The 26,934-nt window shown below is 40.9% G+C and overlaps 1 protein-coding gene across 1 annotated transcript; it reads left to right on the forward strand.

The window, feature by feature from the left end:
- Window positions 1-22,072: 22,072 nt before the first annotated feature.
- LOC139335465 (E3 ubiquitin-protein ligase TRIM39-like) lies at window positions 22,073-26,726 on the forward strand. Its single transcript, XM_070969082.1, has 4 exons — window positions 22,073-22,864; window positions 23,611-23,750; window positions 24,848-25,015; window positions 26,000-26,726. The coding sequence occupies exons 1-4, from the start codon at window positions 22,238-22,240 to the stop codon at window positions 26,706-26,708; spliced, it is 1,644 nt and encodes a 547-aa protein (XP_070825183.1). The 5' UTR covers window positions 22,073-22,237; the 3' UTR covers window positions 26,709-26,726.
- The last annotated feature ends 208 nt before the right edge of the window (window positions 26,727-26,934 follow it).

The following is a 26,934-nucleotide window of genomic DNA, read 5'->3' on the forward strand; positions in this document are numbered from 1 at the left end:
TTTTGATTTGAATATGATGCTGATTTTTGGTTGTTTTTGTTAGTTGGAGTTTGCATGCATGGAAGTGTTTTGCGTAAGTATGTGTAATGTATATTTATATATGCCTAACTGGCTAGAGGAGAGTGCAGCTATGTGCATGGAGGAGAGATAAAAAAAAAAAAAAATCTAAATAAATAAAAATGATAATGTTGAGAATTATGTTAATGAAATAAATGTTAAAGAAAATTAAATGAAAATACACAAGTGCACATACACACATATTGATACTAATAATGTCGGCAAGCTGGGCTTGTGGGGGTTCAGTGCAGCCTGGGAAGGAGGTGGCTGGAGACAGTGTGAGTGAGTGAGTGCACACTCTTCTTGTTTTGATATGTTGTTTTTTCCTTTTCTTTAATTAAATTTAGATTTCTTATTGTTCTCTCATGCGTGCAATTGCTTTGAGTCAACAACAGACTTTCAGGAGGGAGCCGGTCTGTTGCAAGTCATTCCCAGCTTGGCATATTGGGCTGACCTCAGACCCTCTGGGAGCCAGCCAGTTCATGGTGAGGGAGTTATTATATTGTTATTTTATTTTCTTTCTAATTCTAGACCACTATAGTAAGGTATGGAGTGTTGAGATGAAATGGTGATTTCCTCCTAAGACCACAGCATTGGTTGTAAGTGCAGATGGTGCCTGGGTTTTACGCTGGGGCTGACCATTGCTTCTTTACAGTTAGGATGTGTAAAATGCACAGTATGAAAATTTCCCCACAGGGAGTCATGTATAAACTTAAAAGCATCCTGTGGAGTTTTTGAGCACTTGTAGCACAATGGAGCAATGCTTGTGAAAGTGTTTCCATGTTTTGGTTGTTCTGCATGCAACACGAGTATTTCAAGATTTGGCTAGCAGATGTGTTATGGGGACAGAAATGCATTAAACAGCTTGACGGACCTTAAGGATACACACAACGAGTCTTGTCTCATTCACTGATGCTTCAGCCACAGAGAATTACACAAAAATTAATGCATCTGCCCGATTGTCGTCTTGCAAAGGTTGTTTATGGTGAACATGTCAGCAAGCAATGGAGTAAACACAGAGCAAAATTAACATTGATGTGGATTCATATCTCTGGCCTGATGGATGTAGTCCAGTTTCCACTTTCCTTTTAGCTCTGTTGTAGTTTCCACAAACTCAAGTGGATAAAGATGAGACCAAAAACAGGACGGAGCAATGTCTTTCACGTTTCACATCATTATTTGTAATGAATATCAATAAGATCAATAATTAATATAAATGATATTATGGAGTGCAGCTGAAAAAAATTTGGAAAATATCAGGTTTGAAGAGAATGTGTGACTTTCATTTTCTCAAGCTTTGTATGACAAGCAAGGCATGAGGTCACACAATGATCACGCCACTATTAACGCAAGCAGTCTGGTGTTGAATGACGAGAAATATTAACATTAGAAAGTAATATTCCTGCTCTCGTACAGTCCATCAAGTCATTGTCAAAATTAGTCTCCATGAATACTCCTGTGCACAGACCTCTGCCAACCTGGCTGACTCCTTTTCATCTTCTTCTCTTTAAACATCATCATCCTCTCTGTGGGCGATGGGACACCTGTGGTGGATCACAAGTATTTACATATCACAGTTCCCTTGAAACTACTCCTTGCAAGCTAAAAATAAATACCTCCAAGCTACAGGAGTGAGTGATGGAAAATGGATATCAGGTCCTGGTATAAACACACGTATACTGGGGCGGGGGAGAGGGGAGCGGCACGCCACGATCACAATGCTTCGTCTTGTATGGGAAGGCCCCCCGGAGGCTTACTGTGTGTGGAAAAAGAGGAAAGAACACCCGACCCTGTCTGTTTGAACTGCATGCTTAAATGAGGACTTAGCATAAATATTTCCACCGAGAGAAATGGGAGAATGTTATCACATGTGGAGCTTATATATAAACACACATGGCACACACGCTTACTTGAAAATTCATGGGTTTACAATGTGGCGTGCCCTTATACAGACACACACAAAAAAGAGGATCCATTATATAAACAAGTCGATTGAAGGATGTTAGGTACATTACCTGGTAAAATGTTTGTTTGTTATTATATAAGAGTGTAGCTCATTTTGTGTATAACAGCTATGATTGTGATGCATTTGAACAATGGTAGATCTAAAATCCAAAATGTAGCCACAGTTCACAGAGTTAGTATTTGTTGCAAGGTTTGGTTTGGATTTGACAGAGCTGGTCGTCAGTATACACAACTCTTTTCTAATGTGGAAAATATATTGCACATTTTGAACATATTCTCATCCCAGGTCAGTAAATACCAGAGCTGTTTTGTCGTGCTCCTCAGCGTTTCATACAGATGCACGATACACTTCAGTATCACTGTTTTCATTGACTCCTTTACCAGGTGCAGCTGTTTTTCAGAGACAAAGCTCTGACAAACAGCACTAAACAGCAGATAAAGTTAGTCACAACGTGTTGAACTTCAGCATTTTCAATATAGAGGCAGAATGTTGCTTAGGAGTTGGAGGAAACCAAATCAGAGCTAAAAGGAGAATTAATATTTATTCATCAGGTGAACAGGAACATGACTCCATGTGAATGCTAATGTTGCTTCATGTTTCCGTCAATCTCAGCGATGAGCATTTGAAATGATAAACCATGTTTATTTGGAAAGCTTGCCCTGATGTACATTGTTTTGTGTGAGCCCTCTTCTTTCCCTGTCTGGGCAACATTAGCTCAACCCATAGAGCCGATGTGGCCACATTTATGGAATGAGCAAAACTGAAATAAACTGGAATTTTCCTTTAGTGAAGACCCAAATCTCAGCAGCATGTTAAGATGTAAAGAAGCTCAGCTGTGTCACATCTGCACATTGTTTGCAACGCAGCTCACAGATGACAGCAAAAGTTAGTATTCAACTGCTTTTCCTCTTGGATCTTCCCACTTTTCATTCAAATTCTGTGATGTTATTCAAATGTGGTCAATGCACATCCTTCCCTTCATACTGTTTTTACTCCTCAGATACGGTATGAAAGCTCAATACTGCAGAAAGATTTTGTATGTGAACCCAAAATAAAACTGGATCTTCATTCTGTAACGGGAACATTCATAAGCTACTGTATGATCAATAAAGGCAACTGTCAGTCATCACTGAACCCTTCATGCTGCACTTTCACCAATTGGTCAATTTCAATTTTGCATAAAGAAAATTTCAAGTTAAAAAGACTTAGTGAACTAAACTAAAAAGCTCAGTGAGTGTCATTTGATAAGTTTTACAGCTGTTAAAAACTGTTATCAAAATCAACATGGGCACATTGCCAGAACATAAATGTGTAGCATTCGAACATCAGTTCTACTTTACAATACGAACAGAAAATGCTTTACAGAACATAACAGGGAGCGCTTACTGAGCTGAAGAGGGCATTTTGTGATTGAAAGTGTGAGAAAGTCTGAGGGGAAAATCCCTTCCAGAGCTATCCTAATGATGAATAACCGAGGGGAGTTTTACAGCATATGTGGAAAAAGTTGTATGAAGCTTTTTGTGTCTCCAGATGGAGCTATGTGATGTCTGATAACTGTCCCAAATACAAGTTGCGATGTGGATAATGCTGTGTTATGGCTATGTGTGTGTTCCCTGTGCTGTTTGTCCCTCTTCCTCTCCTGTCCTCTCTAACTCTGCCCAGGTGTGCTACATCTGATTGCTGAATGACCTGTGACTAAAGTGCTTAAAAGCTGCTGCGTCTGCATCAGAATAGGCTTCTGGTGTGGGGACTGCTGGTCTGCCGACCTCTCAGCCTTGGACTTTGTGTTGGGTTTTGACCTTGTGTCTTTAGTTAGCTTTGATTTATTGTCTTGGTTGTTTGTATTTCTTTGTGTTAATAAATTCCATGGTTTTGGATTAAAAGTGTTGAGTTGGGGCAGTGGTGGGGTGTTGTTTGCCACATAGGGTCGCCTAAGGGTAGGGGGTAAAAGTAACTACCAGGATTTGACAAAGAATAACCTTGCAGGGAATTAAAAAGACAGTATCTCTGGTTCTGCTGCGTTGATGTGAATCATTTTTCCATTGTAAGTCCAGCAGTGCCAAAACTGGTGCAATACTCTATTAAAGGGAAAATAGACAACTTTTCAACCTCCCCAGTGTTTCCACCACTATTATTGTTGGCACCACTGTTGTACACCAGCCCAGAGCCCAGCAACTACCAAAAACACAGGATCCACTTCATTTGTTTCCAAGTTTCCGTGAAGAAACGGTCAACACCACTTAAGAAATGAGAGAGGAGAAAGACGCATGTTCACGAAGACGTAAAGTGAAACTGTCATAATTTTATATGGAGTAAGAACATAGTTTGAGCATTCCTTTGTACAAACAAGTAACTAGAGCAGGGGTTGGCATCAGGATGGAGAGGGGAATGGGAGAAAAAGCACGAGTTCATTCATCATTTAGTTCATAATGGAGACATGAAAGCAGAAAGACACTGTGCCAGGAGGACTGGATCACCATCACCGGGAGACGAAATTGCGAAGCGAAAGCAAAGCTTATAGAGAACCAATCTAAATGCAGATGCTGTCATTATTTTATAGCCATTACACTGAGCAATATTTAGTTCATACCTTGAAGTTGCCACTTAAAATAGTTGCTAGTTGTTCTGCAGAGAACACATAGCACTGCTGGAGTGCTCACTTTTGGCAGAGAGTAAAAAAGAGCTTTGAAATGTTCCTGTTAAAATGAAGCATGGTGAAATAACAAGAGACAGAAATGTCCTTTGGGGTTCTTTATTCTGAACAAGAACATTTTGTTTTCAGTTGAAATAAAGTAAAAGTTCTAAAATCAAAAGTTGCACAAAGTTGTGCTCTGTGAACGATACTTAATTTCTGTGTACACATGTTCGTGTAGACCATGGGGCTCTTGCTCTGTCATTACCTGAGCTGCAGTTTAAGGTTCAGGATGGGTTTCAATCTGTGACATCAGAAAAAAAATCACATGGTCTCTTAAACTCCACTGTGTCCTCACAGGACAAGGTAAAACTATACCTGTACCTGTACTCTTAACTCTAATCCCAGTTGCTGTGTCTTGCAGAAATAACTTAAACGCAACTCAGGACATCGTATCTGAAGTCTAACTTTAGCACATTGCAGATATGCTTTTCTTATATTACCCCTATAGCCAGAGGGTGCTGTGGATGGCCGCCTCAGAGCTGCATTCTCGAGCTACTCTACAGAAAATCATTGGTACCATCCTGTCTGCTGGTCTGGACTTAGACATGTTCAACTCAGAAAACAGGCAGGAAACATCATTAGAGATCCATCACATCCTGGATGCTCCCTGTTCCAACTTCTCCCCTCTGGGAGGCACTACAGAGCTCTGTATGCCAAAACACCCGGACACAAGAGCAGTTTTTTCCTCAGGCCATCACTCTGGTGAACAGTTAAATCAGTCACACAGAGTCAATAACCCTCTCACAACAAAACGTCACTTCTACTACAGATTATATTCTTACAGACGCTTGATTGGTAAGCTTTATTTGTCCTTGGTCTCAGCTGTCATGTCTATTGTTGTGGAAGTACATCAAGAGCAATGAAAAAAACAGGGTCAAATTTCTGCAGTCAAACAGTAAGGTTGATTATGGAAAGGTCTGTATTAATCTGATCTTTAGAGCTGAACCTGTGCTCATTTTGGCAGAGCAATCAGGTCCAGCTAAACCCCTGCAGGGTCTGGTTTAAGCAAACCCTGGTTGACCCAGACTTAAATGCGTGCCTATGTTTTTGTTTTTTTTTTTTTTTTGTACTATAAGGAAAAGTGACACATGAAATGTTTGTCTGTCTATCCATCAGAACAAAAAGCAGAGATAAAACACCACATATATATTAGCTAGACAAAACATGTATAGAACATGAAACAACCAAACAGTGTGGGTAAATGTTATAAGGCCTATAACCATACACATGCACATCCACAAACAGCCAAACAACCTCGATGATGTGGAACATAAAAACAGTTTAAGAAAGGCGGCTGCAGGAATTGTAGCTGCACACAGACCCATGAACACCCCTGACAGCCCGCTGTGGGCACATGAGGATATAAAAGCTCCAGCAGCTGCACCCACTGTCACCCCCAACCTTCCAACAAATCCAGAGCAGTCTACCCCTTGACCATACTGGTCTGTTGCAGCCTCTGCTGCAGAAAGAGATACTCCTATTGCCCCCGCCACCCCTGTCAGAGCTCCTATAGTGGGACCTGGACCCAGCACAGGGAGAGCCAACTTTATGGCACCTAAAACTGCTGTACCAGAACCTGCAGCAGTAACACAGATCTCACGTGCTTCACTCCTTTGCCAAGACACAAATAATGACATTCCTACAGTAATTGTCAACAGCAGAGAAATTAAAACTGCAGGAAAAATGGCCTCCAGTACAACACTGCATGCGTTTGTAGATGTTGGTGACTGTAAGGAAACAATCAGCTGTCCTGAAGAGTTATATACATCATATATGTTCAACATCAATGGCACGGTTACAGTGGTTAGTTTGAGGGAACGTGATTTTTCAAGTTCTCTAGCAGCTATAATCAGAGGGATCAAAACAACTACAAGAATTAACCTAATATTAAACATAAAACCTATCAAAAACATGGCAAATAAAGACTGTGCCCAGTAAAAAACTGAATGAAAAAAATAAAAATGATAAGAATGTGGGTCAAACCAGAAGTGAGAGAGGACTGTAAACGTACAAACTACTACTACTGAAATAAAAAAACGCTGCAACATATTAACATTTAAAGTGATGGATAGAAAACTCTCGAAAGCTACACCCACGATGTATCCGGTTACAGTGACAGCCATGAGACACACTGGCCCAGCGACAGCCAGGGCCTTCCCCATCGCTTCACCAGATTTTTTAATCCCCAGTGAATATGTTGCTAATCCAATATAGATACCTACAGCTAATGACAGGGTTGAGGAAAAAACACCAAACATCTCTGCAAAGATGGACATTTGAATTCCATGCATTTGATTATTATTTCCAACATAATAATAATTGTACCTAATGTGTTTTTCTAACTGGTCCATGAGCAGGCTGTTGTCAGCCAGAAGCTCCAGGGACTGAAGCACGACGACTGCTGTTGCTCCCAGCAGAAGACCAGCTACACCTCCTGACAGCAGTCCAACACAAAAGATGGAGATGACTGATGCCAAACCTGAAGAGAAATTGATTCCTATTAGTAGTATAGAGGACAGGTCACAGTGTGACACAAGTCATGTGAGTTTCAGCTTTGACTGAATCAAAAAACACAACTCCACTTTGACTTTGACTACGAGTGGATGCTGTGAGTCAGGGGTGAGGTTTACATGAATCAAATGAAATACACAGGGAACATCTGAAAGCCTTAACTGTTGCATTCGTTGTCAACTTTTCATGCCAAATGATTGTCTCCTCATTATGTTGATAAATAACATAAGCCATGCAAATCTTAAAAACCACTGTGCTGTTACTGTGTTTGATAAAGTCAATGCTTTAAATTCTGAGAAGAGTGTATATTGGCCAGTTTAGGACTCAGCACACCATGTTTGGGACATGGGCTTGAATTGGGACCTGAATTGGGATTTCATTCACAAAATTTGTGTCTTACTTGTGACCTACAAACAATGACTTTGTCCCAACTTTGAGCACCATTATTTTAATTAAGAATACACACAAAGCTTACCAGAGGTAACACAGGTAGGCAGTGTGATATGTCTGTAATAAACAATGAAATAATAGTATCAAGGTTGAAGCAATGAGGAAGAAAACATGACTTCTTTACATTCAAAGAAATGTCAGACTGTGACCACCATCGATATTGTGTTAACTGTTACTGAAAGATAAAGACCAGTACTGAAGGACTGACTTTCATATAGTAACAATTTAAACTGAGCATCAGGTGTCTTAGGTTCACCTGTTGACCATGGTGTCGTCCTCTGTAACAGGAGCCATCTGAAGGTCCCGCTGATCTGATTCTGAAAAATGAGACATACAGATGAAGAGACATTTACATTTATTTATGTTATGCCATAATCCACATTGTTAATCTCCACAAAATACTTTTAAAATACTGATCAGATGATTTCCAGTTCACTAATGATGGCAGCAGGGAAAATGAAAGTACACTGTGTTATAGCTACATTTCTATCAAACCAGCAGCACTACACACAGTGTCATCAAGTGATCTGCATTGGTATAAAATAGGCTCACAATGTTTCATTTCCATCTTAAAACAATTCTCACATACTCATATGAACATTGCAACACTTTTTGCCAGCTGTAACCATTCCTACTGTTCATATTGGCCAGTTAGAGATCCCTTCCAAATGTGCTGGGGGACAAAATCCACAGGTCACAAGGAGAGGGTCTCTAAAGGATCAGCATGAAAAGGATGAATGTTTACAGCAAGCAAAAACTGCACCTGACTAATCTCAGCAGTGTGTTGAGACTTGAATTCAGCTCACCGCTGTCAGATGGGTCCATTGTTTGTGAAGCAGCTCACAATGACAGCAAAAGTTATTCTTTAGCTCCTTTTCTTCTCAGATCTTCCAGCTGTAGTTCCTTGAAAATCTGTGATATCATTCAGGTGTGATCAATCACAAAGAAATCCCCTCACTTGATATTGTTGCTGACTCCTCAGATACGATATGAAGGAGGCTTGATACTGTAGGAGGATTTGTGATGAGCCTGATGCAAAACTGGAACTTCAGCTTTCTGTAACAGGAACATTCCTCAGCTCTGATCAGCAAAGGTAACAGTCAGTCAAAATCATGAAACACCTCATGCTGCATTTCACAGTTTCATAAGATTCAACTGTCCACAAAGAAGAAGAAAGAGCTAAATTACTGAACTGAAACAGCTCACTGAGGAAAGTTAAGTGTCACTAAATATGTTATTTTAAACTATTCAAAAAGACTGCCTAATAAGGATTTTAATTAGGAATAAAATTCCTAAACTGGGACTTGAAAGAGGCAGAAACATCAAACACGTTGGGGTTCACAATGCAAGGCAGCTTTACACTTATCATATTGACAGTAAATGTTTGTCCGCTGGCCCAGTGAGGAATGTTGATGGTCAGGTTCTGAGTTTGTTGATCTGGGATGTCACAGAAGATATAACTTCCATTGAGCAACACCCAGAGGCTGAACTTCACAGTAAAGACAAAAGAGGGATTTGGGATCACTGTAGAAGAAAAAAAATGAACAAGATCATACCATGAATTATGATGTCATGGTTTTGGGTGTTATTTTTGTTATTTCTTATTTTATGTTGAAAGTTTTCCTCCTGTATCATCTTTGCTTTACTTCCTGTGTTTTCCAGCCTTCAGTGCTCCTCCCTCCTCAGAGTGTTTAAGCCAGTCTTTTCTTTCAGTCTGTGCCAGTTCATCCTTTTACCTTGTTTGTCAAGAGTCCTAGCCCTTCCTAATGTTTCCCAATGTTTCCCCATTATTTTTTAATGTTTCCCAATGTTTTCCTGTGTTTTCTATTGATTTGGCGCTATTGCTTTGTCTTTTCTCTCTTCTTTTTAGATTTTTAGATTTCTGCTGTCTTTTTTCTGCTGCCTGTTTGTTTGGACTCATTTCTTTGGATTCGACCTTTGCCCACCTGACTATTCTGAAAGCCTTTTGTTAATTGCTTTGTTTTGTGTAAACAGTAAAAACTATAGCTCAAACAGAGATCAAGATGTTAGTGAGTGTGACTCTTTCATTGGGAACACCAAAGCAAGGGGTAGGACCCAGTCCTGAAGGCACCTTCTGGGAAGCCCCCCCAGAAAGAAGCATGGCTCCCGCCGACGTCGTGCCTCTTTTAGCTGCAGAGCTCCTCGTCCTCACTGCTGCACAGTACCCTGGCCAACGTCTCTCCAGTTTCTGGGTCAATCACCACCAAGTCTGCTCCTTGTTCTTCTGATAGTTCGTCTGTTCCTGAGTGGCTGACACCCCCAAGTGTGACATATGGAGAACATCACACTTCAAATGTTTTCTAGAAAAACAATATCTTTTTTAGGAATTAACAGCACATTAACTTGACCTCACACAGCTGTCCTATGCTGAAGTGAATGGACGGTCAAAATCAACACAATGTAGAAATATCCTACTAGACAAAGACACTGTATATAGAGACATAGCTGAACACATGAAAGCAAGGACTGGTGTTCCCAATGAATGAGTCACACTCATCAACATCTTGATCTCTGTTCGAACTGCAGTCTATTCAAACACACCGGGGTGCAGTGAGTCACCCTTTGACCAGGAACAAATGAGCATATCCCTCTATCACACTACCAGAATACAAATCACTTTCAAACACTATTCACAGCCTGTGATGAAAAAAGTTTTTTGCAAATGGTTGTGAACTTCACCTGCAAACTGCACAGTATTTTGCTGAAAAACTGACAACAAAAAGTGATGCAGTGGTGGGCCAGTGAGCGTAGTCACTGCTGTGCTTTCTGGGATCCCCCTTTCCTCTGTTTCCAGCAGAAATAATGTTACATAATGCTCGCTCTCTCTCTGTTCCTCTGTCACAGACTCACACCAGTGTTGCGTCCTCACTCTCTCTCTCAGTTTCTTACTCTTCCTCTGCCTCACATGTGATGTCTCCACATCTCTAGTGTCTGTGCAAGTTTGGTCCTCTCCTGTCATCACTCTGTGCAGCTGTCCATCAGACACACTCTCAGCCTCACTACAGTTGACATCTTTAAAAGCCATCTCTTTCTTATTCCAACTATAAGGTGATTTTAACGTCCAGACTCATGCAACTATCAAACACATTTGAGGTTAAATCAATACCGGACAAGTGTCATTGGAGCACTTTTCACTGGGACCTCACTTGGAGGCCCCAGGAGGACATTTTCTGGGATTGTTGCAAGTAGCTGAATGGATTACAGCTTGTTATTTTAAAAGACTGTTGATGATTGTACTGACTGGATAATATGGCAACTTGATAGTCTTAGTGTCATCGGCTGTTTGGATCATTATTTGTCACTTGCCTTATTATTTATCTGAGTCATTACAATTGTCATCTCATATTATTATTCCCCTTGACACAACAAAAAATTGGAGTAACCAGATCTAGCATGCTTCATGCTTCATGACCTGGATGAATGAGAATATTCACAGGCAGATCTAGCATCTATCCATCTGACACACAATGACTTCACTGAAAGGTCCATCCTCTGTGTCTGTGCCTTTAAGTTTCCACATCACACTTGTATAAGTTGCATATTCTTGCTTCCAGACCGTTCTCCTTCCATCCCAGATCCTGCCACACCCATCTGCCCTGCAATTACCTCATCAGACACTCTCTATATGTTCACAGGCGCACATCCTTTGCTCCTCTGTCAGTTCATCCCTTTTGCTTTAGAGCCTGCACCTGGACCTGGATCTGGATCTGGACCTGGACCTGGACCTAGACCTGGACCTGGACCTGGACCTGGACCTGGACCTGGACCTGGACCTGGACCTGGACCTGGACCTGGACCTGGACCTGCCTGTCTGCCTGTCTGCCTACCTGCATCTGCCTACGAGCCTTTTGAATCAATTAATCATTGAAATCACTTAAATCTGCCCTTTCTGTGTTTCGTTCCCATCCTTGAAACTATGAGCAGAACACGTTGTTGAGTGGAGGAGGACTGTGATTAAAAAAATGTAGCAACACCTTTGGTTGACCAAAGAATTTGGTCGGATGCTGTGTTATTCCAGATGATTGAAGAGAAGCTATGAACTGGTACATATCACACCAGCTGTGCATGTAAAACACCTTCACTGTCAACAGTAAGTGTCCTGCTGATGTTTAGACTGGCCAGAAGCTCTGGAAATGTCCCCCATGCTGTATTTGTCACACCATAGTTTAGCACTGCAGTCAAAGTGTGGAGTTGGTGCCATCAGGAGAAGCTCAACCACACAGATTTTTGTCCATTAGGCTCATTTTGAACATGTTTCTAACTGCACAGACACTGTTGTCTCTTTGGTTTCATTAGCTCCACGATGGTGCTCTCATGAACATGCCCTCCACCCACAGATTACACCGACGCATTCCTCTATCAGGTGTGGCCAAGGCTGGCGTGCTGTGGTAAGATCTCCTGGCCTTCGTGTGATGTTATAAAGTTACTGCAAGCGTAAATCAGAAACTTGGACTGATATGACAGCACGCTTTGCTTTGGCTCACCCTTGCCATATTACCATTATGCTGATCATTTGGGTCATATGGAGTATTTAAAGCTTCTGTGTTTATTATACATTTTGGCAGATGGTTGACGTGTGTGAATTTGTTCCTGTCAAATGGGCAATATTATTCTGTGTACAGTCAGTGACAGTTTTATAGCAACCTTCTGGAGGCTGCATAATTGCATTTTCCTCTGTAGTATCTTCTTATCATGTATTTTGTTGCATATCTTATTTCTTCTGTCTTTGTTGTAATATATCTTTAATATTAAATAGATGTACTTTTTGGTATCAGTTTTCTTTTTATTTCTAGAAATGAAGTTCTCTTGGACATTTATCTTGAGGATATAAGTATATTTTTTTAATTAAAAATTGTAATATTAAAAAAAAAGCTCTTTCAAGTGCTGTAACAGCAGAGCAGCATCCTGAGCTAAAGGACAAGCATACCTGAACAGCCAAACAGCATATGAGGCACACATAGTGATTGAGGCTTCGACCATAATGCAGTGGAACATTTAAGCGCCACCTGGTGGTCAATGAGTAAACAACCGAAAGGTTAAAAAACTGAACTATTGTGGAGGAGAGTTTTTTTCTTCTCTTTTTTTTTTTTTTTTTTGGATGAAGAGTGTAAAATGATAAAACCTTATAAAAGTATAATCCAGAAATGTAGCAAACAGTAGACACAGAATAACAATGCAAAACAAAAATCTCATTGTTAGAGTTCAATTTATACATTGTGAGAACTACTAAATATTCCAAACAAAATGTCTTTGACTATGTTTGGTCTGAAATAGATGTTGCTGTCGCTCACGTGTTTGGCCACACAGACCACATGACGCTCAGTCAGAAAATATGAAAATGTTGAGTTGTCCATGGGTGAGAAAAGAATATTGGCTTCTTCAGACAGGAGGGGCGATTTAATTAAACAATATATTGAATAAACAACCTGTCCAATTAAAGAGCAATGGCCTGAATACAGATTTAGAAAAATGTTGATCCTGCACCATCGAGTCAAACTCGAGAGTCCAATAAATGATGAGTGACCCTGTTCTCCTCCTGCTCTCTATGCATCATGTACTCCTTTGTAAGAATACTGTGTTCAGGTTTGATGTTTCCATATATATATACACACACACACACACACACACACACACACACACACAATGATGAGTGCCACAAATACTGTCACTCATATGATTTAATGATGCGCAAAATGTTCTGGGTATTTTTTGAAGTGTTCATAAAGCAAACATAAAGCATAAATTATGACCAGGTGATTTGTGACACCCTTGACCAACTTCATTCCTCCTCATTATTTCAAGATCTGCGCTCATTCTTGGACTTTATGACATGTAGAACCTGATTATCTGAATTGACATGATTTCTGTACACTTACGAAGTACACAGTAGTTAAGATGTATCTAAAAACCACAATCTCTTAAAAGATGAAATTGATCATGAAGTTAAAATTATTTAAACACACAGAGCAGAATGCAGACTCATAGACAACTCGTTTTTCTGTATTTACGTGTTTTTACAGTAACCTTTGTTTTTGATCTGACCACATTAAACAACCCAACATTCATGTTCATCCTCTTGTTTACAGTTGTCCAAACCTGGTTATTATTATTCAACACCTGAAAAACTAATGACATTCCCATCAGCCTCAAATGTAATAATGAGCTCATGTTAGCATGCTAACACACTTAACTGAGATGACCAGCCTGGTGAACATATTAGCTGAGCATCAGCTCACTAAGCTTATCTTTGTGAGCATGCTGACAGTAACGTGCTTCAAAGTACAGCGGTGCCATGTACAGAGCCACTAGCAGAGCCACTAGCTCCAGACTTTTGTTGTCTTTTATTTCTCATTGGTGAATAAATTGTATGTCCCTCTTAGCCAGGATAAGCCTCAGACCTTCCTCCTCAGTAACCAGTTACCAAACATCAGGTTGACTAAAACTGTTGTTTACAGGGATGTCTCCCTTGGACGAAACATGCTGTCAGTCACAAATAACATGTTTTTAAAAGTGTTGAAGAGAACAAGTGGCAGTGACTTGATCTGAAGACGAGAATCACTACAAATCACACACTGTGTGATTTTGAACACTGTCTGACCCAAGCTGGAACAGACCCGGTCCACCTTGGTCCGATCAGTCGTCAGGCCCGAAGTCATATTTGTAATCGGCTCAGCAGTCATGTGTCCCCTCACCATAAAAGAGACATGGTTTACATTTTACAGCCAGCTCTTAAAAGACTGACTACGACTAAAAAGTGTAAAATACAACTATAAATGCAGAAATTACATTTTTTTTCTTCAAATTTATTTTGTGCATTGTATTGAAACTGATGTTTCAGAATCCTTCTTTTCTGATTTGAAGTGGTATTCTTGAATACCAAAAATTGGTCTGTGCGTCTTCACATAGAAGTATCAGTGGATTCTGCCTCCTCCGTGGACTCAAGGGGGACTTGAGCCTCTTTCAGGGGTGTGATGACGGGTGTATTCGAGGGAGGGAATAGGAGCGACCCTTGCATCTTCCATGGCTCACCCTCACACGTTGCTTCATGCCTGGCCTTCTTCCGGGGAGGTCGACCGTCCTCTCTCTCAGCCTCAAGCTCGGTGGAAAGCTGAAGGTTGAGTGAGATCTGATCGTTGAGCTGAGTTTTCAGCTCCTCCAGTTCTCTCCCGGCATATTGCTGCAAGCCACTCATCTCCTCCGCCATCTTTTGACGAAGGGTGTCCTGCTCAGCCCTCAAGGTGTTGATCACGTGCCAGCCTTCTGACACCGTGTCCGCGTGAGACTTTTTTTCCTTGTCAAGCTCACGCTGAAGTGTGTCAGCCTGCTGTCTTGCAGTGATCAGATCAGTCTCATATTTTTGGCTGATCTCCTGGTAGGAATCTCTGGTCCTTTCCAGTTCTTTTTGGAGAAGCTTGTTATTCACTCTCTCCTGTCGGAGAGCAGTTGTCAGCTTCTCCCAGCTGAGGGCAGATGCCTCTTGCAGCTCCTTACTGTGTTTTTGAAGGCGTGTCTTGTGCTGGAGTTCGTTCTCGAGCTCACGCTGAATGGTGTCGACCTGCTGTCTCGCAGTCATGACATCAGCTTCATACCTTTGGCTGACCTCATGGTGTGAAACAGTGATCTTCTCCAGTTCTCCTTGGAGAATCTTGTTCTTCTCCCTTTCCTGCTGGAGCTCAGTCGTGAGCTTCTGCTGGATCGCCACATATGCCTCCTGGATCTCTTGGAAACATTTCAGGAGATTCTTTTGCTCGACTTGTTTGCCAAGCTCACACTGAAGGGTCTCAACCTGCTGTCTGACACTGATGATGTCAGTGTCACAGGTTGGGCTGACCTCTTGGTGTGAAACCATTCTCTCTACTTCTTCTTGGAGAGTCTTGTTCTTCTCCTTCTCCGTCTGAAGCTCAGCAGCGAACTCTTCCTCGCTGATGATCTGAGTCACCTGCTGCTCCTCTTTAACAACTTGAAGATCCCTCTTCTTCTTTCTCATGGCGGTATTTCTCGCCTGAGTGGCCATCTTAGCGGTGTGGAGAGTTTCTGGATTGCTGAATTTTACCAGCCTCTCCTGATCTATCTTTGTTTCTTTCCCCCTGTTTCTATCCAGCTGTTTGGTAACAACGAGTCTTACACGCTGCTTGCTGAAGGACTGGGCCATCTCTGTGCCCAACTGTTCGTTGAGTTCACGAACATCTTTGCGCAGATCGTGGCACTCCTTTAAGATGTCCTTCGGAGACTCGCATGCGACAGGCACTCTCTCGATACCATTAGCTGTCCTGATGAACGTTTTTTTCTTTGGTTCCGCGCCCAGCTGTTTGGGTGAGTGAGTGAGTGAGCGTTTGAGTTTGCGACCATCTTTAAGACGATCGTGACGCTTCTTCAGGATGTTCTTCTGAGACCTGCCAGTCACGGGCACTCTCTCGATACCTCTTGCTGTCTTAGTGAACCTCATTTTCTTTGGCTGGTGGAATCAGTCCCAAAAAAAAAAAAAAATGCTACTGTGTGCAGCTGAAGTTTTCCTCTGATGAACAGATCTGTGTCAGTGGTTTACCTCAGATTTTTTCTTTCCTTTCGATCACAGTGTTACCACGTGCTGAAAGATTAGAAATGATCTATCTGATCAGCTGCAGCCCTATGTATAGGCCTGACAATGTCATAGAACGCATCACAAGGTTCCATTCTATTTGGTCTTTGCTTTGATCAATTTTTTTTTTTTTTTCAAAATTGCAATCTTTTTTTCAAAAGTAAACAAAAGGACTGCCCCACTGACAACATTCTAAACAGGTTTTAAAACCTGTTTTACCTGTTTGATTAGCAGCGTTACAAACACGAGTGTACAAACACATTTTGGAATATATGTGGAACATCGCTGTACCTCCAGCTTTCAGCAACCTTTATGCAAAAGAGGTAACAATGATTAAATGAACACAATAAATACAGCAATGACAATAAATGACTGAATGAGGACCAGTGGATACCAGATAAAGCAGTGAATGATGGTGATGTGCTGAGAAATACAGGAGACTAACAGGAGGAAACTTTAACCCATGAAAAGCTCCATTCAGCATTTGAGAGGTGTGGGAAGCAGAAAGGAAAAATATCTACAGTCATCAGATATCACAAGGGAAATCCTATTTTTGATCCACCTCTTCCTAAAGTAGTCTCAAGCCCTAATTTCACACAGATGACATATCTGCCTCACTGTGACAAAAGCAAGATTGCCAGTAAACGAGACAGTTTTCTCTGTTCCTGTGTAGTTAATGTGTAACGTTTAATTAAATAACCATCAGTTATGAGAGGAGCTGAGGAAAGAGGCCCTGCACTCAGCTTCAGGTTGATTGGAGTTTAGAAAGGAAAGGTGCACAGGACCTGTTGTGTGACTCAGACAGGGCGCCCGCAAAGGACCAGGCTGGGGCAGAAGTCTGTCAGTTCAGCTGGAAAATAAAAGTGTTGATCTCCAACCTAAAAAAAAATGACTGTGCCAAAAATCACAATGTTTTTGTTTTTGTGTATGCGTGCGTGAGAGCTCCTACATTTTAAATGCTGTATAAACATTATACATCATTGTTTGTGAGGCCTCATTTGCTCATAGTGGAAATACAGTAAGGTTCTGATATGATAAGTTTTTGAGCTGAAACAGTGTTTTCACTGTTTAGTTCCACAAATACTGTCACATATGATTTAATGATGCACAAAATGTTCTGGGTATTTTTTGAAGTGTTCATAAAGCAAACATAAAGCATAAATTATCACCAGGTGATTTGTGACACCTTTGACCAACTTCATTCCTCCTCATTATTTCAAGATCTGCGCTCTTTCTTGGAATTCATGACGTGTGGAATTCATCTGAAATAATACGATGAGAAATTTTCTAGTTTGTTTTTTCATCATTTTATTTTTTAAATAAACTTAAGGGTTTCAACTTAAAACTAAAAAACTCAACAGTATTATCAAAGATGGATGAATGCAGAGGAGAAAAGCTGTTGGATCCATCATCATAACTCTCTCTTGTAGCAGCGAGCATGTCTGTTTCTTCAGGACCTTCAGAAGATGTTTGACTGTTGAGGGTTGGTGATGCCAAATTGAACCACTAATAACCATATAACAAGTTAAAATAATACATTTTTCTTGAGTAAAACAGTGATGATTTGTTTGGGGTGGCACAGTGCAGCAGCAGGTACAGTAGTGCGCGTGCCTCACAGCAAGAAGGTCACCAGTTCGATCCCCAGTTCCTGACATATCTGCATGCTGGTGGGCAAAACATAGAAAAAAATCATATAAAATAAGATGGAACTTTATTTACCCTGAGGGAAACTGTTATGCAGCAGTAGCAGAACAAAGTAGGAGCAAGTATTATTATAAGTAGTAGTAAGAAAAATTACAACCACAGAGTAGTATCACACGATACTGCACACGATGAGACATCATGTTCCCCCTGATTGAACAGAGGGATGGATGTGACCACAGCTCCAATCACAGCTGTCATCCAGCATAAAATATCAATAAACCGATTCCCAAATACACACACACACACACACACACACACACACACACACACACACAGATAGATGGATAGCTGGATACATAGACAGATATGAGAAGTGGCAAAGTTATGTAATATATTTCTAATGCCTTTTGATGGAACACGTGAATTGGAGAGTGTCTTCAAAAACATGGATTCATAGAAAATGTATGTAATAAAATTCAAAGGACATCCAGAGCTAAGTGCAGTTGCAATTACTTGTTGTCCAATTATACTTCGAATTTGGTTTTTGGAGAATGAGCTGGAGCAGGACACCGGCAGTCAGCCCTCCATGAGTGAGTGGCTATTTTTCCAATTCTTTTCACTGAGGAAAAAAGATCAGCGAATGATTCTGTGTTCATTTTGATGATCAGATAACTGGTAAACATCAGATACAGTGTACTATTACTGGGTGAAAATACAATTTTAGAAATGCTGTTTTCAGTATAGACTAGAGATTGACCGATATGGATTTTTCAGGGCCGATATATAGATGGACAAGTAGGTCGGTGAAATTTCAACTCTGGGCTTGCATGTTATCACTGAAATTAATCATAAGGTTGTGGTATTTTTAAAACTTCATCACAGAGGGTTTTTATTGCAACTTCGACTGACTCTGTCGCCTTATCTCTGCTAGATCACCGGAGCAGTCACCTGCTTCTCCTTGTCTGTGGCGCTGCATGTAGAGGCTTCAGAGTCGATTGGCTGTCACTGACTCACTTGTATGTAGCCAATCAGTGAAGGCTGTGGGCGGGACACTGTTACACAGCTAAGAGCGGTGACTTCAGGTGGAGAGACGGCTGCATCAGAGCCAAAGGTGCGTGTTTTAAAATACATTAATTAATTTCATCGGTTATCGGTGGAAAAAACGGCCGATGCCGATTATCGAAAAAATGCCGAATATCGGCTGATATTATTGGCCAGGCCGATAATTGGTCGATCCCTATTGTGGACAATGCCCTGGTCTACATTTCAGGGTTTGTTGTCAGAAAAATTCTGAAAAAGCTGTCATGTGAGGTGTGCCGTGCAAGCCTTGTCACAGCTGCTGTACCCTCATCCTTTGACCAGAGCTACCACCTGCTTCAACTTAAAAACAATGGTGGGCTGATGATCCCCTCAGAGGGAACAGTGAAGGTGGTCAGAGCAGCAGAGCGTGTGATTCGCCAAAAGTGTCAGTGAGTCCTTTGTCGACCATTTCGTTCGGGCTGAGATTGGTTCAGAAGATGTGTTTTTACTTGGGGAGCACATTGCAGAAACCCAATTCGGAATTGAGAAGCATCATTTCATGCTTGTGTCATTTGTTGTCTCATTTGCCTGTATTTCACAAAGTAAGGCAAGAAGCTGTGCAAAAGAGTTCTTTTTCAAGGGTTTTAGCTCCCCAGCCCCAGTTGCAAGCTTAACAGGGTAGACATCAGCAGTTTCAGTCCAGGCTATTGTGGAATCTTTGTCATCCTAAAGCTGTGAACAGTTGTTTTAGACATGTCAGGCCAGAAGGTGTGTGTGTTTGTGTATGTGTGTGTGTTTGAAAGCAGCAGTGGACTGTGGGCCGACACACATGATGAGTTGGCCAAAAAGAAAAAAACCTTCCTCGTTTCGACAGTTTGTTTTGGTGAAGTTTTATTCGCATGTCAACAGGTTATATGAGATGTCTGGTTTTTGTGTGTGTGTTGTGTGTGCGCGCACGGTGCATGTGCCTGTGCTTGAAATAGTTAAATATACTCAGCACACAAAAATGATTTTGTGTGTGTGTGTGTGTGAGAGAGAGAGAGAGAGAGAGAGAGAGAGAGAGAGAGAGAGAGAGAAATGAATTCAAATGAACAAACTGTTTCTTTATTAAAATATAATTCATTCATTTATACATTTATTAATATGCCGTACTATATGTCTGTATTGTGCTCTTTAACAAAGACAAATTATTTCAGCATGAAAGCATTTGTTTTTAATGTGTGACAGTGTCCTGTATCATAACTACGTCTCTGCTGTTTGTAACAAACCAAACCGTGTGAAAATCAGGTAAAAATTATGATTATTGTAGCTGGGCATACACCTTCCTCCGTAGAAATAAATGCACTGGGGGCGCATAGGAGACACATCCAAGATGGCAGCCGCGCTGAACGTCTGTTCCAATAGGCAGCGTCAGTCAATGAGGTGTCTACGTATATTATGTCTATGGTTGTATGCATGCAGGTCAAATTGACCCGAACATCCTATGAAGAACATAAATGTGTAGGGGGTATTGTATCATGTCAAGTAAATTTTTTTTTCCTTTCACATGTTCTTCACATAAAATAAGCCAAGGCCATGGAGTTTCAGGTCGAAATGTCATATCTTTGTATCATTTTTCTTTTTGTAAAAATTTGAAACGGGTCAATTTGACCTGACACCACATAAGAGCTAATGATGTTACATTAATCTGATCTCAACAGCTCTGTTTTATCAAATAATTACTGTAAAAAAGAAAAAAAGGACATCAAAGATTTACTGTACAGTAATGTAATAATTCAACAATGGTGGACTGTGGAGACCCTCAAGTTGCATTCGTTCCACATGGTTTGCAAGGTGTGTGGATTATCATGACTAACAGGGACATTCTTTTCCAAATGTAAATTTTCAGTGCTTTGACTAACTTTAATGATAACTTTTTTTTGTTTGTTTTTTGTCCCATTTCTAAAAACTCAGTTGAGGCAGTTACTGTTGCATCTAATATATTCCTGCTAAGGGTGAATGAAAGAAACTAAATCACCATGAAAGACAAGATAAAGACTATTCAGCCATGCCAGCTGCTCCGTGAGGGACTTATTATGAATCCAGCTGCTTTTCTCCTCCTCCTATATTTGTTTTGGGAACTGAATTCTCTGCTTTAATGTTGTCATGAGGTCCTATGTTTTATGTTTTAGTCAAACAGGCACTTAGGACACGGAACCTGCTGCTGACAGTTATTTTGGAAACAAATGCACTACTTGGTATCTTATTTTAGAGAACACTTTTCACAAGAATGTTTGTTTTATTTTTCCCTTGACTTTTGGTAGTACCTTGTTGTTCTTCAAATGAAAAGTTCCTTGAATGCACTGTCCTGATTCTTTATTAAAACACTGAAACAGTGGAGGAGATGGAAGCAATGACCATTTCCCCCTGCGGTGTGTACAGTCAACAGGAGACTTCAGCACATGTGATTTTACTGTATGTATGATATCAGGTTCCTCCATTTACTGTTTGTCCAAGCACATGCAGAAACACACACCTGAAGACTTAGTTGACCTACACCTAAAGAACCAAACAATGTTTCTGTTGGATAAAGCCTGACTCTCTTTTCAGACACATTTCTTATGGTCGGTAAAAACTTTTTTATAACATCTTTTGGGTTAGGTTAATGACAACAAAAGCTGAAACAAGGAAATGAGAAAACTTGGAATAAGATGTGCATGTACAGCTTCAACTTCAACTTCAACTTTATTTATATAGCACAAACAACCACAGTTGAAACAAAGTGCTGTACATATATAGACAAAACAATATAAAAAGAATATATAAACAAAATAAAACAGAAATAAACACTAAAATAATTGCTCTTGCCTAGAGTTAGATCTGTGCTGTGTGGTTTCCAGTAAAGAAGGGTACTGACACTTCCTTTCTAATCTCCAGAATGTGTTCTGAGGGCATGTGTGTAATCAGGTCAGGTGCAGCATATTTTTACTGTCAACAGCAACCCCTACTGCAGTGTAAACTCCAGGTGGCACAGACAACAGAGTCTCCTGGAAAGGAATGCCACCCTGCACACGTTTATGGACACACCTACTGTTAAATACTAAACAGCTGACTTCCTTGTTTGCTCTGTATACCTGCTGTGATTGTAGATTCACCTGTAGTGCGAGGAAGAGACAGAACAAGAGGAGAGGAAGCAAGACATAGTTTTAGGACAAAAGGTCGCGATGAAGTAAGATGGGGTTCTGACAACAAGACTGACGAGAAGAGATTAACCAACAAGTGACAAAAGAACCTACCGACCTCACCTCCTCTCATCATGTCTCTGTCCAAACCAGTGGAGCAGCTTGCCCATGAGCTGAGCTGCCCCATCTGCCTTCAGTTGTATTTTGATCCGGTGGTTCTCCCGTGTGGCCACAACTACTGTCGAGCCTGTATCTGGAAGACTGTCGATACTGCCAGCAAGAATGACAAAACACTTCCACGTTGCCCAGAGTGCCGCGAGGAGTATCGGGGTATGGATTCCCTGCAGAGGAACTTCAAACTCTGCAGCATTGTGGAGGGTTTCCAAGCCACGGCACTGCAGCTGGACAGGCAGCCTGAGACTGAGCCCGAGAGGATGGAGGTTTTCTGTGACCACTGTATAGATGAGCAGTCGCTCGCTGTGAAGACATGCGTGAAGTGTGAGGTGTCGCTGTGTTCCAGGCACTTTCAGAGACACCAAGAGAAGGAGTCATTCAGGGCACACACTATGGTGGAGCCCCTGAATGAGCTGGGGATGAAGGGCTGTGCCACTCACCGCCGTCCCCTTGAGTACTTTTGTTCCAACGACATGGCATTGCTGTGTGCCACATGCTTCATAGAAGGCCATCACCACAAACACGATGTTCTTACCTTCAGCGTAGCTGAAGAAGAGATGAGGCGAGCACTGGAGAGCCGCAGCAAGGTAGTTTTGTTGCAGTTTGATTGAGCACACTTCCACAAATAGTTGTCTAACAGTTATATTGTAGCAAGACAGCTACAGCTAACTGCTACAAAATGGGAAATTGGTGCTTTTTTAAAGCATCGGGTAATGAAGCCAGATTTTTGAATAATTTCGAAGATGTTTCATTGAAAATTTGAAATGTATTATGGGACTAGGGACAATGAACATTCCATTAGGATGCTAGGGAACTAGTAACTCATATGTTAGTCTCCTTGTAGTAACATTTGCAGTAATAGTTAAATAATGAAAGAATGGTTACTTCTGTTTTATCAAACTGTTCTTTTGAGAAAATTCCTTTTTCCCTTTAATTAGCACTAAATTAATTATTGTTCTCAGGAAATATATTCAGAAATGTGAAAAATATTGTTGCCACATAGAGCATTTTAGAGCATGCAGATGGTTGAGCTATAATAATACGGCATTAATGCTCGTGGGAAACAGCAGTGAAAACATTCCCGGTTTGAATAAGAAGCTTGCAGATATTTGGCACACTGCTCTTGTGCTTTGGAACTGCTGAATGATAATGCAAAAATTATCTGACTGATGAGACAAGTGTAATGACTTTGACAGGGTCAAAGAGAGTTCTCTGTTCCAGGTGTATGATTGAAGTACTTGAATTAGCCCACATTTAGTGCCTTTTAAACGGCTTGTTACAAGAAAAGTACATCAAGTCAGATTTTCTGAAACGCATTAAAATCTGTTTGCAGGTGGTTTCCTGTCGGCTGCAGATGACAGAGAGTCTCCTACAGAAGACAGCAGAAGAACAAGGAGCCTCTGAGGCTATAGGAGACAAACTGGTCAACAAGGCAGTCACTCTCATGGACAGTATGGCTGCACTAGTGGACAGGTAATACACTGCATGTGTAGTGATAATGCCTTTAAAAGTAACATGTGGTGCCCTAAAGCAGATACAGGGATGTCTTAAAAGATGCAAAATATTCACTCAATCATGTGTCACAATAAGCAAAGTCACAGGTGGGGGAGAAGGCAGGGCTTAGTTGGACATACTTGCATGCACCAATCAGGATTTAGCTACATGTTAATCAGAACTGTTGTTGTCTGATGAATCCACACCCACAGTCCTGATGAAGCAGATTTTCTGAGTTTGTGACTGTTAAAAATATCTAAGGATGTTTTTTTCTCATCTTGAATTAAATATTTAATGTTTCAAGTTTTTAAGCCATGTTTTCAGTGGTTTTAACAAGACAGTAAATGTATAACTTGACAGCATTCCTAAGAAAAACACAATCTCAGCAATTAGGAAGAAAATGTACTGTGCAAGTTTTAAAAGAAGATGGGTCACCTCTTGTTTATGTGATGGTTTGACTGGCCTTTGGTGGGTACCCTCCCTGTGTTGTAAATCACAGGTTATCTATTAAGTCAGTGATGGTACAATTTATAGTTTGTGCATCAGATTAACAGCAGCACTTCCTCCTCAGGCTTGAAGAGCAGGATCAGGCAGTGACTTCTTCAGATAAAAATGGATGCCAAAAGTGTTCTGATCATTTGATATGATGTCATGTGATAAGCATTTAGACTGCCTGCAAAACCTTCTGGTCAAGGGATTAGTGTTCAGATGTCACAGACTGTTCAGGAATAGCTCTAAAATACTTCTTCTTTTTTTATTTATTTATCTCATTTATTGGATAAATCCATATCCATAAAACTCACAAAAGTTCCACAATGAGCTGTGATGGTACGCCTACAACCAGCCTATGTCTTATAGGAAATGGTGTACGATAAAGCTAAAGTGATATATCTGGATAAATGTATAAGTATGTGAAGCAGATATTAGTCCACATGTTAGTCTATCTCTAATAAGTAGTATAGAAGTAATTCTAGTAATAATAGGGGAAGTAAAATTCTATTTACTGCCTCAGTGGAAGATCATTATGATGATGTTTATTGACTCCTTTTGATGCACTGCTGTTGTGTTACGTTCAGGCACAGGGAGCGCCTGCATCTGCTGTTGGAGGAGGAGAGAGGCCAGCGCAGAAAAAGCTGGCAGCTTGGACTGAATGCACTGGAAGAGCAACAGCACCAGTTACTGGAGGCCCAGCACAGTGCCACACAGGCCCTACAGGAGACCGACACGTGCATGTTTATACACAGGTACCACAGAAATCTATATTGCTTCTACAACTAAAAACATCAAATAACCTGAAACGTCTGACTTAAGTCCAGTGAAAACACCCTTTACAGACTAATGGTAACAGACATATCCTCCTGAGAACCAAGGAGAAAAAAAACATCTTTCAGTTGAATTTTTTTGTGACATCCTGCCTCTTTGGAGCTAAAACAACAACTCACAGTTATTATTATTATTATTATTATTATTATTATTATTATTATTATTATTATTATTATTATTATTATTATTATATTTTTACAGCATGTACACTGTAGTGGACAACAGAATGATTTTTACCATAACACAACAAAATCATAATAGACTGACAAGAAAACAAGAACGTCAATCCAGTTTTTAAATGAAACTGAACATTTGGCCTGTATCTTTTGTTGAACTGCTGAACAAAATTGAGGTTATTAAACATTCATAACATTGCTATTATTTTTCCTAACAAAAGGTTTAACTGAACTCTGACTCCAATTTATGATTCCTGACATGTTCATAAACAAGAAAATAAATGATTACCATAGTTAAAAAAAACAATATCTTAACAATATTTGACTTATCTTTTCTCTTTTCCCGGCATTTGCGTTTTGCTGCAGTCTACATTTTGTCTCAGCATGAAAACAAAGTTCCCCTCATCCCACCCAAACACATGAGATATCAATGGAAAGGCCAGGATGTCCTCTACTGAGCACACCAGGACTTAGTAGGGTAGTTCAAATGAGTCAAAAGATATAGACCAAAGCCAAATGTCCACTACAGAGGACACAAATGAATAGGCTGGGTCTCAGGGGGATATGGTGGTGTATAAAAATTAACACATGTGCTTATTAGCAATTTGCACTTGTACAATATAGAAGGGTTTTTCATATACAGTATGTGCACATTAGCCACATGCACTGATGCCAAAAGCATCATGGTAAAACAATTGAGATCAACTGAGGAAATTCTTCTCTCTCCAGGTTTGTGTTGATTGAACAGAAGCTGAGAGAGGCTGTCACAGGCGCCATTCCCTCCAAGATCCCCTCAAAGGCTCCATTCAACACCAAACGTCTCCAGGAAGGCCTCAAAACGCAAGACTTCCGCTCAGAAATGACCCGCCTCCTGGATTCCCTCCATATCCTCCTCAACCCTCTGGACCTCACCTTCAATGTGTGTACTGCCCACCCCAACCTGATAGTCTCCAATGATCTGCACACTGTCAAGTATACCCCCTCCAAGCAGGCGTATGTGGAGCACCCAGAGCGTTTTACAAGCGCACCCCAAGTTCTGTGCAGCCAGGGGTTCTCTGGTGGTGAGCACGTTTGGGTGGTAGAAGTGGGCCCCAACACCATGTGGTCGCTGGGTGTGTGTTACAAGAGCATCCCTCGTCGTGGTGACCACAGTCGTCTTGGACACAACTCTGTGTCCTGGCGCCTGCAGTGGAAAAACGGCAAGCTGACAGTGTGCCAGTCCTCCTGTAATGTGGCCCTGGGGGAAATTACTTATCAGCCACTGAGGATTGAGATAGCACTGGACTATGAGGGGGGGACATTAATGTTCCACAACACCAGAGGGCGTAGGGAGCACCTCCACACGTTCAGGGCTGTGTTTAGGGAGCCGGTTTACCCAGCGTTCAGTATCCATTCAAACACACCAGAGTCCTGGATCACACTGCAGAGTGGAATGTGAACACAACTTCTATTTCCCATGTATGTACTTATTTAGGTGTTCAAGTAGTATGCTAAGCTAACAGATTTTTCTTTGTATTCTTTGCATTTTCTGCTTTCTTTCAACAGTCAACATGGAAATACAGTAAAAAATGGCACAATTCTGCCATAGTGATTCATCTGTGATTCCACTGTGGTGGAAAATTGACTTCCTCAATGAAAAATTAGCTTTGTTTTGCAGTTGTCAA

The sequence above is a fragment of the Chaetodon trifascialis genome, chromosome 8 (genome assembly GCF_039877785.1).
Source record: "Chaetodon trifascialis isolate fChaTrf1 chromosome 8, fChaTrf1.hap1, whole genome shotgun sequence".
In the NCBI taxonomy this organism is placed as follows: Eukaryota; Metazoa; Chordata; class Actinopteri; order Chaetodontiformes; family Chaetodontidae; genus Chaetodon; species Chaetodon trifascialis.

Excerpts from the sequence above, each read along its gene's own strand:
- LOC139335465 (XM_070969082.1), top strand. The coding sequence starts at position 22,238 with ATGTCTCTGTCCAAACCAGTGGAGCAGCTTGCCCATGAGCTGAGCTGC. Across the intron at positions 22,865-23,610 it reads CACTGGAGAGCCGCAGCAAG|GTGGTTTCCTGTCGGCTGCA; the intron begins GTAGTTTTGTTG and ends ATCTGTTTGCAG. Across the intron at positions 23,751-24,847 it reads ATGGCTGCACTAGTGGACAG|GCACAGGGAGCGCCTGCATC; the intron begins GTAATACACTGC and ends TGTTACGTTCAG.